Source organism: Typopeltis vanoorti, chromosome 4 (genome assembly GCF_054136105.1).
Source record: "Typopeltis vanoorti isolate ZY-2024b chromosome 4, IOZ_Tvanoo_1.0, whole genome shotgun sequence".
Lineage (NCBI taxonomy): Eukaryota > Metazoa > Arthropoda > Arachnida > Uropygi > Thelyphonidae > Typopeltis > Typopeltis vanoorti.
The window spans coordinates 87,966,270-87,980,352 of record NC_143552.1 but is presented as its reverse complement, the minus strand read 5'-3'; the positions used below and the strand labels follow the sequence as shown (position 1 = coordinate 87,980,352).

The 14,083-nt window shown below is 34.7% G+C and overlaps 1 protein-coding gene across 4 annotated transcripts in view; it reads left to right on the top strand.

Annotated features, from left to right (window-relative positions):
• LOC150107481 (nucleolar transcription factor 1-A-like) overlaps positions 1–14,083 on the top strand; it is a 554,391-nt gene that overhangs the window by 470,872 nt on the left and 69,436 nt on the right. For 2 of the 4 annotated variants that reach the window (XM_090391895.1, XM_090391896.1), the window contains exon 17: positions 6,259–6,280. The exons of the other annotated variants lie outside the window; for them this stretch is intronic. In XM_090391895.1, coding sequence (XP_090248021.1) covers positions 6,259–6,273 — 15 coding nt within the window. In that variant the 3' untranslated portion in view covers positions 6,274–6,280. The remainder of the gene's footprint in view (positions 1–6,258; positions 6,281–14,083) is intronic. 4 annotated transcript variants of the gene reach the window in all.

The window sequence follows — 14,083 nt, the reverse complement described above, 5'->3', positions numbered from 1 at the left end:
TGTCAACGAGCAGTTGATTACGAAGGGGGAGAGCTAAGAAGTTCTGATAAACATCTAGTATAAAAATGATATTAAAGCAACTAATATAACCACAAGAAAGAACATATCTTAAAACTCTTTAACCCCATGTTTTATCAAATTGCAATAATTTGTTCCTTTTCTTTTAGGATATATAAATTTCTTCAGGTTTTGAAGAAATTTGGAGATACATGTGCAGGCCATCATCAAGTTTTTTGTGCTGCAAGAAAAGTCTGCAACTGAGATTCGCCTAACTTTGTGTCAGACTTTAGGGGACTGTGCTCCAGCAGTTGCCAAATGGGTGGCCAAGTTTAAAACTGGGCATCCTGAGACAACAGATGCCCCCAGGTCAGGAAGACCTTTCACAGTGATCACACCTGAAAACATCAATGTAGTGCATTTCATGATCCTTGATGATAGTCAAACCAGCCAAAAACATTGCAAACACTCAGGGGATATCTATGGGGTCATTATCCACCACCATCTGAACATGCAGAAGCTCTGAGCAAAGTGGGTCCCCCAAATGTTTGAATGCCGACCAAAAGAGAGAACATGTGCTATCATCTCAAGGGATTTGAAGTTTTTTGAGAAATCAGGGTCAAAATGTTTGGCTCATATTGTGACTGTTGATGAAACATGGTTTTATCACTGTGGCCCAGAGACCAAACCACAGTCAGTGAAGTGCAGGCACAAAGGTTCTCTGTGGCCAAAAAAGTTTCAAACCCAAAAGACAGCAGGGAAGGTTCTTGCCATTGTCTTTTGGTATTCTTACTAAATACCTCAAAAAAGGTGAAACTTAGAGCAGCAGTTTATTCAACAGCTCTGAAGAATTGAAGAAAAAATGCCATGGGAAACTGAGCAGAGTCATGTTGCTTTTGCAGGACATTGCACCTGCTCACACTGCTCATGAAACCCAACAGACAATGCATAACTTGGGCTTTCAATGTCTGCCTCACCCACCCTGTTGCCAGACCTGACCCCATCTGACTATTTCCTATTCCCAAATTTAAAGAAACACTTGAAAGGAACACAATTTACCACAGGTGATAAAATCATTATCTGCCACTGATGATTGATTTGTGCAACAATGCTTTTTTATTAAAGGATTGCAAATGATGCAGCAGCATTGTCACAAGTGTATAACTCTTTGTGAAGAATTTGTAGAATAATGTGTAAGTTACATGGTTCTACTTCAATTCCTTCATGGTGGTTATCACAACTTTTCAGCACGTTCTCTTATATTTGTTTGTTAGCTCTTTATAATGAGTTCAGGTTTTCAGCAGAAAAAAAGTGTGTACATTGCCAGCAAAGGTTGGTCAATTGGTAGAGCCTCTGCTACTAATGGCTCACAAAAAATTAAGCAAGTTTGAGCACGGTTAGTAGTTGGAAGGGATCAATCGTTCGCTGCTGTTGGCACACTCTCCCTCAATGAGTCTTTGGACTCCCTGGAAGTGTCACAAAAAAATAATAATAATAATTTTTGCTGAAAATGCAATCTTCACCAAGACCCAAATCTAAGGATTGGACAAACTATCATCCCAGTTACAAAAGAAACTAATTTCTTAGACTTATTTTTGAAAGAAAAGCTTGAATCCTTGCACACACACACTTATCAACCAAGAGGAAAAGTTCAAAATACATTGAATATCTTCCATGCTCTATCCTTTGCAGAATGGGGTGCTGACCAGTATTTTATGCTTTGCCATTATTATGCACATATTTGCTCAGAGCTTGATTATGTATTACAAGTAGTTGCTTCTGCAAAGGAGAGTATCTTGCAATAGCTAGATTCTATTCATCAGCTAGGTATATGAATAGCTACTGGTGCATTTCCATTTCACTTGGAATTTGATGTCTGAGTCTTGGCATATTAAGTGCCAGAGTACTGACAGTATCAAAATATTCATCATGCTCTGTTGAGGTGTTATTACTTCAGGAAATACAACACATTCAATCTGCCTGCATACCTAATTTTTTTCAAATAAGTACTTTATCAACGAACCATTTATAGTTACAGGACTTGATCTTTTTCCTCTTTAGAAAAAAAAAAGTTACTGTATTTTTGTCACTTACTATCAAAAGTTTGTACATGAATGTATCTGTAAGATTCTTAAGCCTCTTAACGTTTATGTAGTTTTTATTTACTTGTTTCCAAGATTTCTTCATTTCTTTCTTTAACAAACTCCTTCTTCCCCCAAGGTATTCACCAGATTCTTTATTTTGGTGGTTTGTGTTTGCCAAGCTAATCTGGAAGTTCTTCCTGTAAAGAACACAAGAAAAATTATAGGTACTATGAATCTGAATAATATATCCTTGCATGTCTTCTAAACACAGATCCCTTTTGGAAGGGAGGGGGGGGGACTATAGCCTAAGAGCAGATTTCTTATGGAAAGACTATACAAAGAAAGTTGAGGCATTATTGCATTTCCCTATTTTAACAGAACTATAATTATTCCCTTTATCAGAAATTGTTCTCCATGCTGCTGCTCATTATTATTAATTTTTTTTAGGTGTGTGTGTATGTGTGTGTGTGTGTGTGTGTGTGTGTGTATATTCACATCATGTAGTGGATTACATTAGAGGATGGTGTACTGTGAAGTGGAATGCAAATGAAGGTGACTAGTGGAGTGACTCAAGGTTCTGTACTAGGGCTACTTTAATTTGTATGATGTAGCAGAAGAATTACTGTTTGCCAGCAATAGTTGATAAAGGTGATGTAGATATCTTACTGGGTGGTTTAAATTAATTGGTAGTGTGAGCAAAAGACAATGGTTGTCAATTTATTGTTGCAAAATGCTAGGTAATGAATTGTGGGATGAAAAGATTACATTCTTTGAATCATTTTCATGGTACTGGATTACAAGAAGTTGATGAGACTTAGGGATCTGAGGATGATAGCGGATAGAGATTTGAAGTTCAGAGGACATATTGCAAGGGTTGCAAAATTGCTCAGATGATTACTTGGATATTGAAGAACATGTTGATAAGTAAAGTTTATTATCCCCAGGTGACCAAATCTGCTCACTACTGTGAGCAGATTTGGTCACCTGGGTTTCTTGGAGATCAGGAGGTGGAGAAGAGGATTCAGAGATGAGTGACCGAGCTAATGACAAGTCTGTGGAATGCTTCCTTTTAGGATAGAATAGATTGAGGCTATGTGGGTAGCAGAGTTTGGTTGACAGACAGAGGAAAGGGGATATGATAGAAACTTAAAAGTTGCTAAAGGGATTCTATAAAATTGACACAAAAGAAATTTTTCAATACATGAGGAGTATTGGGAGTCACCCACCTGGAAGTTATATAATATAAGAATGTGGTTAGTATGGGTGTGCAAACGGGGTTCTTTGCTTGGAGAGTGAGTAATGATTGGAATGGATTGCTAGAGGTAGTTTTGAGTGCCCGAACAGTGAACAAGTTTAAGGAGAGGTATGATAGGTATTATCTGAATAATGGTTAGTGTGGGTCTCAGGAAATTACTCTTTTGACTCCATGCAGGTATCTGTACTATTTGGACTTGAATGTTAATTGACTGTTGTTGTATTCTTAAGTTTTGCAGGTATGCATTTTTTTTTGTATGCATTTCACGTATGCATCTATATTTTTGTTACAGTCATTGCATATCAAGGACAACTGTAAGACACACACACACATGCAGGGGAAAATTTTATGGTAATAAATAATTTTTCATATAAATCATTCCTAGAAGATTGTTCTTCTCTCTCTCTCGCTCACTTCTTACTTTTTCTTACTTTTACTTTTCCTGGCATAAGCACATCAGGTTCATAGCCTCTTCAGCCTCCAGAAACGCTTGGTATTCTTTTCTTTTTTTTTCCCCAAACAGTAGTTCTGTTCTGCTCAGCTCCTGACACTCTATAAAGCTCAAATCCACCTAATCTTAGACCTATTTCCACATTTGGAGTGTTGCACCAAAGACATCCCCTCAGAATGCTTAATTATATTCAGGAGTGAGCAGTTTGCCTAACTGATGACCCACCGCCACCACCCATGGACTCCTTCTAGTTGCTTTATATCTCTTTTATAGGTATTTCCATGGGTGCTACTTTACTATCCTCCACTTTCCTCTAATAATGCATGAACATGATCGGCTGCAGTCAATACCCATGTATAATCCAACTCCAAACTCATCAAACTAACTTCTCGTTCTTTGCCTTCATTCCCTTCATCTCTTATTTTATTTTATTCTGCTCTTTAGAACAGTCTTCCTTCTACTATTTTCCCCCAATGATTACTATCTTTGGTTCTTCAAAAAACACATCAACAAATTCCTTTCTTCTTTCTAACTACTTGCCCACCTACATGTGGCACTGTCATGTCATAAGTCATGGGACATCTTTTTTTTTGGGGGGGGGGGCTAATATATGTTTAAAAAAAAAAAAGATTTTTCTGAATAGTCAACACTTTTTTACATTTACTCGAGCACTTTTTTTTTGTTTGTTTATTTATTTTTTTTTTTAATATGACTTCACTAATGAAAGGATATAAAACTGTAGCAGTACATTAGTGCTGTGGGTGAGATAAGAAAATTACATGTGGTGCTTAAAATAAAAAAAAATTTTGTACATTTGTGCTATAGGCTGACGGGAAAAAAAAAACACTTCAAATGCAGTATATTCAGTTCAGTGTGTGTATTTATTTTTATTTTTATTAACTCACTCTATGCATGAAGCATTTATTCTTCTTCTTTATCTGATTTGATCTTATCTTTTCATCACTTGTTAGATTTTTAGTTTGTGTGTGTGTAGATACAAAAATACTTTAATGATAGTGATGCATTAAATTTAAATTAGCACTTTATTTTTACATGCACTGCATGCTTTTGTATGACTTGAACCCTAATTTTAAAGTTAGATTGGAGGGGTCAGGAAAATTCATAAACAAAGCTGTTAATCAAAAAGCAAAAACAGAGAAAGAATATCAGATTCACCTTTTAATTCATTATAATAACACCTTGGACCAAGCTTTAGTATTTGTGTGCTGTTAGAATCTTTAGCAGAACCGGCATTAGTTTCTCTCAAGTTCCAAAGAATGCTATCTGTATCCCAGAAAGAAAAAAAAAAAAGAAATCAGTTGAAATAAAGACTATTTCAAGAGAGAGGAAGAAACTTTAAACACAAAACAATTTAACTGCTGACAAGAGTAAAGAAAAGTAAAATGGTTGACCTTGCTTGAAATAATAAGTGTTAACAATTGAAATTTATTCCAAGTTATGTATTGTACATGACCCCCACCAGTATTTTCTCACTTTTATCAGAAATCAAAAACATTAGTAAGTTATACATAGTATATATATATATATTTTTTTTTTTTTTTTTTTTAAAAAGGGTGGGAGGACTTTAAATTAAACTTTGCCCAAGCATATGTCAAATATAGTTACAGCAAGGGTACTGTAGCTGTATCACCTTATTGTTTTATCACTTCAGAATTGGAAAACGTGCATAGTGCATGTGAAAATATGATAGTGCGCTAGCAGTTCTAATAGTGTAATTTTTATTTAATCACATATTTCAAGACAGATTTTCTTTACGTTTTGTCAGTTTAGTTATTAATTAGGTGAATTGTTAACATGATTAATAACTCCATATTAGGACAAAATGAGCTATGATATATTAAGTCTGATGATTTTTCTGGATTCAGGCCAGCATCCTTGAAGCACAGCTTGACAGAAAAAATAAGGGTCTACAACTAACTAGTGGAAACAGTTTAAAATTTTTAACAGGGAAAACAAGTCCTCCTGGAGAATAGCCTCTAGTGCTGTAGATATAGATTTTGCAAGCTATAATTCTAAAATAACCTTCAGTCCAATAGCTACAAGCCACCATATCTCTATCTCCCAGTGACACTCACTAGGGGGAAAAAATTGTATGGTGTAATTACAACATTACAATTTTTGTATTGTTTCTGCTAGTTACTTAGTTGTAGTGTTTTATATTTTCTGATAAGTACTTTTTTTTTGTTGCTCTGAAAATACTAGTTGGAATCCAACAAAATATCAGTAGACTGAATAAATAATCTGCTTTGTCCTGCTATCATCATGTTGCAGGTTACTACCATTTATTTATACCACTTAATATGACTTAAGCAGTTTACTTAAACCACAGCATGGGAGGAATTAATTTAATCTTCTTGCTACTTTTTTCTTTTGTATGTTATCATTGATAAGTTATTATTTTTTTCTAATACTTCTAATAGCATCCTCTATTCTTCTCTTTAAACTTTTAGATGGATCTTTCTTGATTTTTTTGTAAGTATTACTGTCATTTAATATTTCATTGATTTTACTTTCATAGTTTTCTTTCTAATTAAAGTTACAGTTCTATCCTCTTTATCTGATCTCTTAAGTACAATTCATTTTCTTTTAATTTCTTCATTATGTTTCTTTCTTGTCGAACTATGTTCTATTTCATTTTTATTTTTTGTTTTTATAAATAGTGTTAAAAATGTAATGGAAAAAAAAATTATTTTCAAACAAGCTAAATGGTTATGATGGTAATTGTTTATTTGCTACTGATTCCATTCTAAAGTGAAGTCATTAGAGACCAGTGATAGATATGTTACCTCTGTGGCTCTAGTGACATATAAAAGCAACAGTTCTGAAATCCTTTTAAGTAATATATGATAAACCTATAAATAATAATAGTTGGCATGATTATTCACGACTTATGAATTCTATTAAAAAAAAAACAAAAAAACTAGTTGATTTTCTTCGTTTTCAGTTATTGTTGTTGTTTTTAAAGAAAGTAAACTCTAAATATGCAGGATTTTTTTTTTTTTTTGAGCAACATTTAATAGACACATTTTAGTTTATCCAGTATGTGCAAACTTTGTTTCCTAAAATAATTAACTATATATTATTAATTAATAGTCAGGAGAATAATACTTGGATAGAAAATTTGTTAAAACTATCCTGTAATATTTTTACTAATGCCATTTGGCTGAAGCCACATGCCATTAATTAAAATATTAATCTGTGTAAAGATTTTTTAATCTGTATACATAATTTTTCCCAGTGAATGCCTTTTTTCTACATAGTATTGACAGTGATTCTTAGGTCATCCTTGCATTACTAGAGGAATCATCTAACATAAGATGTTAGATGATGCACCTAGATCTGAATTGCTTTATTTGTGAAAGCAACATTTGCTGACAGGATATTTTAGCCAATGTATAGTAGCAAATCAGTTAGGGATATCCACCACCTTCTATCTCTTCTCTCTCTCTCTCTCTCAAGCATGCAACCTTGACTTAGTGGCAGAATGAATAAAGCCTCTTCTTTACCACTGAAGCTGTGCATTTCACACAACTCACATGGATAGTTTTCTTTCATCATAACAAAATGATTATGACCTGAGGAATAGGGTATGATGATGGAAGGTTTGCTATAATGAATTTATTTTAAAATAGCAGCTTTATTATGTAACATTTCTTCTTACTTTTTATTAATTTGTTGTAGTTCAGTTTCATTAAAGTGGTTTTCTTTAAATAACATGTTTCTGCCAATAACAAGTTATGTTATTGGCAGAAACCTCTTGCTAAAGTGCTGAGATTTCCTTTCTTGTAAAAATCAGTCACAAATAGACTGCAGATAAATGAAAAGGGAAACAAAAAATTAGGAGAGAGAAATGACCAATTAGTGCTCGCTTACAAGAGGTCACATTTCTCATATACAAGGTGTATATGAGAAATATAAATTTCGCTATCAAGATAGACCTATGGAGATATGAGAAGAGCATCAGCAGAAATCATGTTTCTTATATACAAGTAGCAAAATAGTGTCACTTAAGTTTTAATATATACTCTATTTGAGATCATTGTAGCAGTTTTTGCACTGGATTATAAAATCTGTTGTACTTAACAGAATTTACATAACAAAAAATTATGTTCTAGATTTCGTCAATGTTTTAACCCTGTGCAAGCAAGCAAAAGTATGCATGTAAAATATCTTCATGACTGACTCTAGCCATAAATGCTGTTACACAACATTTATAGCTAGATAAACAGTTCTTAAACATCCCATAAACCAGGGGTTGGGGAACTTTTTAACCTATTACCCCAAAATATATTTATTTATGCCGACGTCACCCCCCTTGATTTGAAAGGGAGAAAATCATAGATTATTTAAATTCAAAAGGTTTATTGAATCTATTTATATGGAGAACACAATTATAAATATAAAAAGTATAAAATAAATGCGATAAAATAAATTAATATCCTCATTATGAAACAAAAGGATTTCTTTGAAAACTTTTTCACTTCAAGTTTTGGAGAAATAATGATGTTTCATTTTCAATACAATAACATCAGAATTGGGGCATTTTGATGTCAGAGCAATTTGGATACTGTCTCCGGGGTCCAATCGATTTCTCTGCTTTGTTTTCATGTTCATTAGAGTGGAAAATCCTCGTTCGCAAAGGTAGGTGGGGGGGGGGGGGCATCGTTTCTTGCAGGATACTCTCTCAAGCTTCAACCATAATTTGAAGTCCAACAGAGTCAGATTGTCACGTGTGGTTAGGCACATACTCCTCCTCCCACCACTGTTGTAGTTCTCACCTTGTGTGCAGGCGCTGGGTCCTATTGGAAGGTCCACTGTCTGCTGTGAAACAAGGTGTTGTTCGGGGGCTATACCACAGGTTCCAGCACTGTGTCTTGATACTTTGGCAGTGATTTTGATCCCTATCTTGCAGAAATGCAACTTGGATATTCCATGATATATCACTCCCACCAAACCATCACTGATGTGGGTTGATGACTCTCTGAATCCTAGGTGCTATGGTAGGTACTGTGCAACCATCCGGGGCATATACCCAATTGTTTTGGCAGTTAAATGATTCTTCAATGGTGAAAATCTTCTCATCTGTGAAGAGGATATCTCAATGTCTGTTGCTAACAGTACTACTGGAGATGTGATTTTGATTTTATCACTCTGCTGCATAAGTTGTGGTGTTAGAAAGTGTCCAGTAGAACAACAATAGGCTCTCACCTCCAGGGCATTAGTTAGTACATGTGATATCACTTTCTGCATCCTAACACAGCATGGTCGGCCTGCTCTTTGGCAGTCAGATCTATCTTCTATATTGTTGTAATGGTTAATAGTCTGATACACATCCTGATGATCCCAAGTGTTTTTTGCATGTTGAAAATAACAGGTGGCTGCATTCCAATCTTCTGAAGTGCTATTACAGCTACATAATCTCCCCATGGCATATTAACCCATACAGCTGGACAACTCTCTATCTCTTTACTGATAAACATGCAAATGTTGGCTGTGCATAGCACCACTAGCGGAACCAGACTCACATAATTCTGTGGGCAGCATGGGGGTGTGGAAGTTGTAACAGTATTTATGGCAAGACCAGGTACGATACATCTCTTGTTAAAAAGAAAAAACAAGCATGTTTTGTAAAAGGTTTGAGACTTAACATAGGTCTCAAAACCTCTTTGGGCATTGAGCTATCAACTATATATTATACATGTCCTTTGTAAGTAATGTATTGCTGGATACAAGTATGCAGTTTTTTTTATTTAATTACTATCATACTTGTAAGCAAGTAAATAAAAGGCTGCAAGTAAGCAAATAAGAATATCCGTTTGTAACTAAGCATATAATACAAGAATAGCACTTTGGATTGGGAATTTATAAGATATATTCCCAATCCAATGCAAAATTTTTCTACATCTTTCTTTCATAGAAAAACATTATACTTGAAACTATTATTATATGGGCAACTTTTTATGGGTAGATTTCTTTAATTGGAGATGAATTTCATTGCCAGGTGTGAGATCACCTCCCTGCTTATTTGGAAGCCTGAAGTGGCTTGAAAAAAGTTTCATGATTGTCTAGAGCAGGGTTTCTGAACTATGTAAAAAATTATAAAAATTAATTAAAAAAAAAACTTGACTTACTCACAGTACTAATGCACTATAGGCTTACAACCTTCATGAGTGGGAATCGCATAAAAAAATTGACTCATCGAGGGAGGCCCTAAACATTATACCAAGTACTATCTGATACTTATGCAGTATCTATCTATCATACTTTGCTTTGAACTCATTCACCACTCTCCAAGTAAAAAATTTATTCCTCACATCCTTGTTAACCACACTCTTGCTCAAGTTCCAAGAATGGTCCCCCAGTTCTCCCACCACCAGACCTGTTCTAAAAAATTTGCTCTGTATTAATCCAGTAATTTGTATGTCTCAATCATACATCCCTTTTCCACCTGTCAACCAATTTCTATATAGCTCACAAGTTCTTCAACCTGTCTTCATAAAGTACATTCTATTAGACCTGTCATCATTTCAGTCACTTGCTTCTGAATTCTCAAGAAACACAGGTGATCAGATCTGTGCACAGTAATCATGATGATGAGAGTCTTAACAAGGAGAGGCCCTATAAAGAGATATAATAACCTGCTTATCTTTGCTCTTCAGGGTGGTCTTAAATAATCAAGTAAGCCGTTGAGCTGTTTTAGCCACTTTTGCGATATGTCCTCTAAACTTCAACTTCCTGTCTACTAACCCCCCAAAATTTCTTTCTTCGTCAATTTCTTGGACCACTCCATCGTCCATCGGTATGGTACGCAGATGATAATCTTTCCACTGCAAAATGCATAACCTTACTCTTTGTCAAATTACACTGACATCCATTCTCCTTTCCCCATACTGCCAATCTGTTTAAATTATCCTACCAAATTTTAACATTATTTTTATTGACTCTTTCTCTACCCAATTTTGTATCATCAGCAAACAGCTGAATAATTCCTCTCAGATCATTTTCTATATTGTTAATGTACAAATTAGATGGTAGATGTCCAAGAACAGAAGTAGAACTCAGTCCTTCTACTGGACTCTGTTCCTGAATAAATTACTGTCTGGTATCTATGCATCAACTGCCCTCTTATCCACTTCAACTTTATATCAATCATTATGTGCTGTAGTTTATTGATTACAATTACGTGCATTATCCTGTCAAAAGCCTTTGCAAAGTCTAACAGTATCACTGTATTATAAAAGGTGAGGAAGTTACTGAAGCATGACTTACCCTTCACAAAACCATGTTGTCCACCATATAGTATCACTTTCCTTTGTACCCATTGCTATATTTTGCTCTTGACCATGATTCCTGCATCCAGTTAGGTATGTTTAGAATACATTTTGAAAAATTATGGAGACAACTACCGTGTTATAGAGTAAAACTAATTACCACTTAGCCAAGAATTTAGCGTCAACATTCAAGGAGTTGGTAGGTCATTCCCCCTCCTATATAAAGAACACAAACACCTTATAAACAAAATTAAAAACATAAAACTCGGCAAAGATGATTGATTAGTTAGTTTTGACTTTTCTGCCCTTTTCACAAATTCACAAATTTTTCCAACATTACGGCCCTCTTTGTCCATGTACTACGTTCTGGTTACTTTGTGTGGCAAAATAAATTTTACCTACAAAAAGAAGGTATGACCATGGGCTTACCACTATTCCTGCCAATTGCTAACTTTTATATGGAAGCTTTTGAGCAAAGTGCTCTTGATTCCTTTACTCTAAAACCTACAGTGTGGCTTAGATACGTTGATGATGTTTTTGTTATCTGGCCACATGGTAGACAAACATTAAACACATTCCTTAGCCACCTGAACAAACAACATGAATGCATACAATTTATTATCGAAATTGAAAATCAGAACTCGCTCCCGTTCCTGGATACACTGGTCACACGTCTTCCCTCAGGCAATCTATCCTTCATGGTTTACTGCAAACTGACACATACTGGCCAATATATAGATGCTAACTCATATCACCATCCATCGCAAAAATTTGGAGTCATTAACACCCTTAAAAACAGAGCTATAACAATTTGCTCTAATCAACAAGCACTTAAACTAGAATTAAAAATTATTAGTAACACATTTATAAATAATGGATATAACAAAAATACTATTAATAAAGTTCTTCATAAAACTTCATCAAAAAAGAATATAGAATACAATAAAACCATAGCCATCCCATATATTAAAGGATTATCAGAAAAAAATCAATAGAATCCTACACCATTATAATCTCAATGCTACTTTTAAACCACCTATAAAATTAAAAAACATATTCAACTCCTCTAAGGATCCTCTCCTTCCATTGGCACATCCTGGAGTTTATTGCATCTACTGCACCTGTAACTTACCTTATATTGGCCAAACTGGATGTACAATCTCTATACATAAAAAAGAATACAAAAGACAAATTAAATATAACAATTTTGGTGAAGTAGGCTTCTCAGATCATGCTCTCAACACCCTACACCAAATTGATTGGAAAAGTACCTGCTCTTTACATCATACAAAAACCTAGTATGAAAGAAAATTTAAAGAAGCGTGTGAAATTCTGATTAACCACCCTAATCTCAACAATAATGGTGGCATAAAAATTCCAAGAATTTTGATGGCACATATTCAGCCCACTTAGTATCTAGCATACTTTAGAACTATTCCATACCAATTGGCTGAAATTTATATGTATAATCACTTTTTTTTAACATATATATATATAAACTTGTTCTCCAGCCCAACTCTTAGTTTTGTAACCTAATAGATAATAATATTAAGACTCTAGCTTTGATGTAGTAAAGTTTTTTTTTCCACCAGAGGTCAGGCCAATAATTGTAGTAACGGTTGGTCAGTAACTTTAGCAAACCATGTAGATTGTAGTGCAGCTTGTTTCTCTGTATATATTGTGTATGCTCCAGAGGATGACCTTGATATGAAGGTCGAAATGTCAAGTGTTGATTTTGGTTTATGTTAACTAAAGTTTTACTCTATAATACAGTAGTTGTCTCCATAATTTTTCAAAATGTATTCTGATCACCGTGTAAGCACGAAAGAAAGGTAGATACAAATGTATCTAGCATTTATGGCAAATGCTAGATACATTTGTATCTAGCATTTGCCATAAATTCTTGACAACTCTTCAATCACCTCTGGGTCCACATCCTTTGCTGCTAATACTCACTTTCAGAAGCACTTCAAGACTGCCTTGAAATCAGCATGTTTTTCCCCTATCCATGATTTACAGATTACTTTTGTTTACCAAACTGCACTCTTTAGTTGTGCAGCCAAAAAAAATAATATAATTATTGAGTTTCATTCATCTAACAGCTGTGCCAAATGCACTTTACTATTTCTGCTTGCAGGTCTAATGAAACATTAAAACTCTTAAGAGAAGCTTGTTATTCCATACATTATATAAAGCAAGAAGTTGCTTTGTATACTATGGTAAATTATAATTGCTAAGAAATTATATTTTGGTTTAATCCCTTACCCGGTGTATGCAAACAAAGTTTGTACACGAAGTATCTTCATGACTAAGCTAATTGTGATATAAAGGCTGCTGACTTCATGTCAGTTGCCTGAGTATCTCATAATGCAAAGCACATTTCTTTTGGACATGTATATTGCCATACATTATGAGACCCATCTAAACATAGATACAGTAGTTCCCTCCCCTTATCCACTGGTTCATTTTCTGTGGTTTCAGTTACCCGCTGTTGACTCTGGTCTGAAAATATTAAATGGAAAATACCAGAAATAAACAATTGATAAGTTTTAAATTGCACACCATTCTGGTAGTGTGATGAAATCTCGTGCGATCCTACCTGGGAAGTGAATCATTCCTTTGTCCAGCATATCCATGCTGTACTGTGTATGTTACCCACCCGTTAGTCACTTAGTAGCTGTCTCAGTTATCAGATCGACTGTTGCAGTGCTTGTGTTCAAGTGCATAACCCTTATTTTACTTGATATGGTCCCAAAGCACAAAAGTAGTGATGCTAGCAATTTGGATATGCCAAAGAGAAGCCATGAGGCATGACCTACCCTTCACATCTTGGAACATATCTCCCACAGATAAGAAGAGACTACTGCACAAGGATAATTGAAATGGTTAAAGTAAAAAAAAAGTGTAAAAGCTTATTCTTCAGATATTTCAACACAAAAATAACAAATAATCTTCAGTGACAGCAAACTAGTATGTATGCAATAAAACGTTAACAATAGTTACT